This window comes from Branchiostoma floridae, chromosome 11, assembly GCF_000003815.2.
Source record: "Branchiostoma floridae strain S238N-H82 chromosome 11, Bfl_VNyyK, whole genome shotgun sequence".
Lineage (NCBI taxonomy): Eukaryota > Metazoa > Chordata > Leptocardii > Amphioxiformes > Branchiostomatidae > Branchiostoma > Branchiostoma floridae.
Genome location: NC_049989.1, coordinates 1,359,856 through 1,367,230, shown reverse-complemented (window position 1 = coordinate 1,367,230; position 7,375 = coordinate 1,359,856). Strand labels below are relative to the sequence as shown.

The following is a 7,375-nucleotide window of genomic DNA, read 5'->3' as shown; positions in this document are numbered from 1 at the left end:
CTAGAATGTGTGCGTTAGTTTTAGACCAATTATGTGAATATCAATCCTAAGTACAAGTGGCAAATAGGAAAGGTAATCATAGGTGGCAAAAAAAAATTGATGTTGAAATTTTTAAAGTTTTAGAGTCTGTGAAATAGACTTAGTTAATCATAACAACAAATATGTTACCCTAGGCATGAAGGTCAAGATTTTTCACGAGACATTATAACCGTTGTTCTTATTCCCCAGGGCCAACTACAGTTCCGCTGGGTACCGCAGTCGGAGCGTTCGTTGGGGTTGCCGGATGCATGATGCTTCTGAACCTGGCCGTGGTTCTCGTGAAGAAACGGCGTGGCCTCACTCCGGGCAGCAAGAAGTGCGCTGACGATGATGGTAGGTACCACTGTGTTTCATAAGTAAATTAGAGACCATGATAATTAGCATAACTCAGCTGCATGGCCATTGGTCTATTTCTAATAATTTAGAAATGCCATTAGAAATAAAATGTCGATCCTGCTAACATTTCTATTTCGTTTTCGTTGTTGGACGTAAGACTCTGGGGGATTTCTTGACTCGTTCTCTGAATGCAATGTCTCATTGCCCCCTTTGATATTAACCCTCAAACCACCGTAGCTTTTTTTGTGACGTAGATTACCGTATGGGGTCAAAACTGACCCCAAAACATTTTGTACAAATACAGTTTTTTGTGTGAATCTTTTTGTGATTTGTATATATGTATAGTTTCATTAATCTATGTGGGACAGTCTGACATGATTAGGTGAGAATACTTCTAGCTCATTATCATAATTTATGTGAAAGATCATGAGGACCACATTTTGCGCCAACGCTATTCATACCGGGAAGGAGGTTTTGATGCCTGTACCAGCTTCAATGACATATAACGCCTGAATGGCTTATGCTAGGGCCACCAAACTTGGTTACTTTTTAGAAAATGTAAATAGCAAACATTTTCAGTGAACAAAGTATATGTTCGTCATTTTTTATGTTGCCATGGCAACGGGATTCTGACAGACATATTTATTACGAAATTCTCTAATTTTGTATTAGATATTTTAGTTTTAAGGTTTTCTTGGCAAATAACAATTGTTTATCACATCTTATAAAATTCAACATAAATTTCAGGACTCAATATTCATAATCTATGCTAATTTGATGACGTCATCAGTCAAAATCCAAGATGGCGGCCGATATTACCTAAATGACGTCATAATGTCGTCATATGACATGATAATGACACAAAAGTTGGTACAATAATTTTGGCTTACATGTACATCATTCTCTAAAAATTTCGTGATCCTACAAGAAGTAGCTTAGGTGTGGGTCGCAAAAGTTTGTTTTAAAAAACGCTGGGGTCAGTTTTGACCCCACTGGACCATGTATAAACTTTCGAGGATAACTTAATCAACAATGAGTAAATCTCGATAAAAACGTATAAGAAGTTATAGGACATATATAAAAACAAACTCGTGGAAGGAAATTTGCTTTCGACTAGAAATGACATAATGGCACACATTGATATGTGCCTGGGGTCATTTTTGACCCCATACGGTGGTTTGAGGGTTAAAGCAAACAAATAGATGCCTACATGTGTCTCTCTAAAAACGGTCATGACAAGTGCGCTGAAGATGTTAGTTGTAACTTGAAGTTCATGTGGCCAATGCCTGTATATTGTGGCACTGTTTCGCTGAAAGTTTCTTTTTTTACTATCTGTTAGGACTGGACAACTACGCATACCACGCCGAGGAGAAGACCAACAAGACTGACGTTGCTGACAACAAGGCTTAAGACGTCGTCGGTCAACAAGAACCATGGACTCAGAATGCTTATAATAAGGACATGTTGATTTAATAATATGGATGAAAATCTGTTGGAAACCTAAAACTGGCGCGGGCATGCAAATCAGAACCCCCCCCCCCCCCTCCCAAAAACAAAATTAAGTATTCAGGGAGGTTGAAAAACGTACTACAAACATAGACTATGGTACTTTGAAGAATATTCTTTGACTCTGGCATTAAATTTCGTATTTTATGACATTAATATCCTTTTTCCTTTGTTTTATTCGCGGCATGCATGTGCTCATTTTACAGCTGCTTTGTATTATTTACAGCATGATCAAAAACCATTTATTTGGAAATGGATGAAAATTGATACGCGCAGATATCATTCATATCATCAGATCAACATGCCCTGATGATTTTTGTTCTAAATCCAACCATCAATTATACTCTTCTGGTAGACAAACGAGGGTTTGAATATTGATCAGCACTACCACAAACCTGATTACTAACCAGTACTAGAATCACTAACTTTACTCTATCTTTTATGTATTAGTTAATGTAACCAACTATAACCTACTATATAAATTTAATAGTTACAAATATACACACTACCATCAAAAAGATATTAGCATAGGGTCTCCTCCATCTAACCTAGTGGGGTGAAATTGATAATCGTACTTACAACATCATATTACAACTATATGTAAATAGTGTAGTGAACTTTACCACAAAAAGTAACGGTAGATGGACTCTTAATATGAATTGGGATAGTGTGGCAAACCTTACAATTACATCATTAGCAGTGTAGGTTTTCATTTAACCTTAGTGTAAGGAACCTAATAACTACCATTTTACTAGCACAATTATTCACCTTGGATGTTAGTGCAGATGTTAGCAATGAGATTTTTTTAAGCTTTTGATTAACAGCAACTTCTACACTTTTGCGGATGGCAAGTTTCCACGTTTCCTGTCGACTTCCAAATTAATTCCTTACGATCCTCCTTGTTGGTCCCCACTTTTACCCACTCTAAATCTCACACTCGTCACTGCCACTGTCACAAAATAAAGAAACAAACCTTACGTGACTGTAAGAACGTTCACCCAATCGCCGTGTCTGTCATGTTAATGAATAGACAGAAATCCTTGTTATTCCTGGAGTTCACAGAGACGAGAAGTAACATATATTCTGTTTAGAATACACTTTTGCATACAATTCATGCCTAATTTCTTTTAAATAAGTTTCTATCATGACCTTTTTCAAACTCCTAGTTAACGTTCTGCAATTATACACGTAATCCAACCCTTCTTGCTCTGCTTCTATTATATTTTACATTTATTTACTATATAACTATAATATTTGTATCTAATCTTTGGTGTAAAAGTCTGCAGATGACAGAGGGAGTAGAGATATACTGACGGGTTCATAGTTGGAAAACTAAAGGACAACCGTTAACACACGTCCAGAATTCAAATTTTTTGGACACAAATTAATTTTCTAAAATCTCATAAAAAGGCCTTTTTTTACAACTTTTGCTATATTGAAATTCTTCCTTCTTATTTTGTTTACTTTTTTTGTACTTAAAAAGATTAAAAAAAGACTGTAAGAAATGCAGCGCTCAGTAAATAATAATAAATTTGGCCAGTGTAATTTTCATTTTGAACCCTACAGTTATCTCTAAGTTAGAACCTTGATAAATGTAAAGATGGTAAGAAGAGTTCTAATGTAGGAATGCTACAGCCACCTCAACGATAAAAAGAGGTTTGGTATAAAAGATAGTAAGATCGATCATAAAAAGACATAGAAATTGCAGGCCACTTCGTAAACCAGTTCAACAACAATTAACATCAACTCATGAGTCATCAAGACAAAGAGGTCCTGACTTGACAATGTGAGATCATCTTCATTGTTTTCTAAAGCGCGAAAGTTTTGCTGGAGTGCCTTTATTATGGAAAGATCTGTTATCTGCAGCTAAAGGTGGAGGAAAAGAGATAACGTCAACTTTCATAATGCCGATTCAAGCTTTTATGACTAAACTAAGGTTCAAACAAACAAACCCACAAATCGCCACATTATGAGGGTTGACGTAACCATGGCACAGGCAAGGCACAGTTTTCAATGAGATACAGTTCATTTATCAATCATTGCATCAAAACCTTACAGCGCATTGTCTCTCTGTTTAAGACTGCATTTAGATCTAGACTGTATGCATATATTGTGTTGGAGTAGCGGTGTGAGTGAACTTGTGAGCGTAATCGTTGTTTGTAAGCTGCTTTCTGTACACACAAAGAAAAACTCGACCGTGAACATCAGTACCGTTGTTGTTGGTAAGTGAACTATATCATCCTTTAAAACTGTGTTTTAATAGGTAAATTTTGGCAAGATATACTGTGTTGTGTCTCATGATAAGACGTTGAAACATCTGGATCCGTGCATATGTAATAAAGTGACAGTCATGGTCTCACATATCATTGGTCAGTTTGATTCTTTAACGTTTGAAATGAATCTTGTTATATTCAAATACATAAACAAATAAGGCTATTGTTCACCTAACCATGATTCAAAGCGGACACCAATATGAAATGCCCCATAAATACTAAACAAAAGTGTTGAGGTGAAACTTGTGTAAACAGGGTTTGTAATAAGAAAACAAAACAGCCACAATTAGCAGAGATTCTGTATAACCATTTGTACATGAAGTGAACCAATGGATGGATGGATGGATGGATAGATGGATGGATGGATGGATGAATCGAGGAAGGGCTGGTGGTGGATATACAGATTGAATATGAATAGATGGAGGAATGAAGGAAAGGCTAATGGTTCGATAGACAGATTGCAGATGGTTGGATGTATAAATGGATGAGGGGTTGGTGATAGATAGACAATTTGAGGATCGCTGGATGGACGTAGGAGGGCTTGTTGTTGGATCGACCACCAGTGGAGGGTTAAGGGTTGTGGGATAGACCAATAGATAGGTAGGCTGGCTTGATAGATGGATAGAAGAGAAATGGAAAGATATTTCGGAAGACTAATGGATTGAGGATAGACTGTTGAGTAGACTGAAGGTTAGATGGAAAAATGGTGTTTGATGGTTGGATTGACTGACGGATGGAAGATGTATCGATATATTTAAGAGGCATGGGAGGATCTTTTGACAGACCGATGGATTTGGGATAGGTTTATTACATGGATGAATGAAAAGGGGAGAAATGGATATATCGTCGAGCAGACAAATGGAGATTTTATAGTGGTCTAAACTGATGGATAAGTTGAAGAGAGAGCGAGATCAGGGGTCCATATACATTTGCTTCTTAAAATGAGAGAAGGGATGAAAAAACGTTGGAATAGATCAAGTAAGGAAGGGCGGGGACTAACTGAAAAATTCGTTAATATTAAGAAAGATTTCAGTATCTTAATTAGGAGTTAAATTAATCTATTTTATTGTCCATGTCTCACCTTTATGCAACATTTTTGTCCATTTCTTTTTCTCCTTTTCTATGCATCGAGATAGGAAAAAAAACATGTTCTTCTTTGCCTGCTCCAATTTTATTTCTGGTTCAACGCTCAACCTTTAATATATTGATTCAATTTGCGATGTTATATTGTAACATACAGCTAAAAAATTATTCAATCTCGATCTAGATATTGAACGCGTTGAAAAGATTGATAAGAACTCCTGACTTGAAGCTATACCCCGCAATGGAATCTGTGTATTGTCAAAGATAAACAGCCAAACGTACTTTCCTAGAAATGATCAATAAAAAATACTGGGTACAAAATTAAAACCAGTCAAAACGCATGCTCAAATCTAAGCTAATTATATTATTAGATCTGTGACCAATAAGAAAAGGAGTAATAAAGAGAAGCAAAGGAACGTTTGTTTGGGAATCCGCCGGCTTGGTTTGTTAGTTTGTTTACACATAAAACAAGGGTCATCCAAGCACACATTATATGTTATTATTCATATACTACTTCCAGATATTGTACGTTGTCACCGATCAAATAAGAACGAAAAAATAATATTATAATTAACGGCTTATTGATACCATTCGTTTTAGCACAGTTTTGTTACAATTTGTGTGCTTACATCTATACCGATTCTACGTAACGATAAAAATACCTGCAATATATCAGGAAACGCTAGGTGGCAGTAATGCTCAAGCCAGATCAGCCCTAAGCAGATCGGTCACCTTGCTGCTGACAAACGGGACTAGAAGAAACTTACATTTGCCTGCGTAGCAGCCAACCGATTATGATGATAATATTGAATTCTCAAGCTGTAACTTCGCACTCCTATTGCGCACTCCTCACCTCACCTCACCAGTCCCAAAGCCTCATCGGCCGTAGGGGCAGCAATGCCAACAACATAAGTTTTCCATCTTCGTCTATCGTCGGCCAAGGTTTCTAGCTGATGTACTGTTTGTCCCGACCATTCTTTCAGGTCACTAGTCCAAGTCCGTCGAGGACGTCCCCTAGGTCTTACACCCTCCGCCCTACCTTGCAGCATAGTGTGAGTCAGAGTGGCCTTTGCTCTTGTAGCGTGGCCAAACCATTGTAACTTCTTCTTTTTCACAAGCGAAAGGAAACTGGGACATGGGCCTGCCAGGGCATTAACACGCTGCATGACTTCTCTGTTTGTGGTGTGCGATGACCAGTGGACCCGAAGTAGTCTTCGGTAGCAGTTCATCTCGAATGCATTAATCCGTTTCACAATCTCAGCGTTTAAAGTCGCACTAGTTGGCCAAAAACAACAGTGATTTCAAAACGTCAGAAGAACTTTATTTTCATTCAGAGAAATAAAAAGAAGACACCTGCATTAAGCGTCATAAACATCTTGTCATGCGCCATTCGCTAGTCTGCCAGTTGGACATGGTCCCCACGACGGCCAATGTCACGAAATCTAAAATCAGAGTGACAAATTGGATATCGTAAATGGTATATACTTTTATTAGCTTGATCTCCGAGTAACTTTTGAGCAACCATTTTGGACCTGTTAGTTTTTCATAACTAGACTATATAATGTATATAAACTGTTAGATTATGATCTAAATCTATTCAACATATCGCACAATTTATTATAGTAAAACCGTTCTAGCTTGCTTCCTGGCTATAACTTTTGAGGGGCGTTTCATCGCTCACTGGCTGCATCTATGAGGAGTGAGAGGCATGCTTGAGGCATCTATTATGCACTATGTCTCTATCCTGCTCTTAGAGGAATGTCCTGTTTTAACTTATATATAGTAATACTACCAAAGTCTAGTTTTATATAACTGTGAAATTCTTTGAGTAACTCCTTTTTGGTGTACTATGTACTACTACTTGTAGTTTGTATATGTCTGACTGTGTAAAATTTGTCGTATCTAGATAATTTGTAACATTGTAAATTGGATGTAATTTAGTGCAGAAAGAAAGAACTCTGACACAGCGATTTCCTAATAAATATCATCTATTTATCTATCTGAACTAGGTATGACACCTGGATGAAGTCCGTGTTTACCTCTAGCACGAAGTACATAATTATTGAGGTAACTTTTATCCCGGTTGTGTTTCTTATCCAATATTCATACGGTCGGAGACATTCCACCTTCGGGAGAAG

At 37.3% G+C, this 7,375-nt stretch overlaps 1 protein-coding gene across 1 annotated transcript in view; it reads left to right on the top strand.

Annotated features, from left to right (window-relative positions):
* Positions 1-1,899, top strand: part of LOC118425432 — a 19,437-nt gene extending 17,538 nt beyond the window's left edge. Inside the window, exons 26-27 of the mRNA XM_035834241.1 lie at positions 229-372; positions 1,715-1,899. Coding sequence (XP_035690134.1) covers positions 229-372; positions 1,715-1,785 — 215 coding nt within the window. The 3' untranslated portion in view covers positions 1,786-1,899. The remainder of the gene's footprint in view (positions 1-228; positions 373-1,714) is intronic.
* Positions 1,900-7,375: the final 5,476 nt, after the last annotated feature.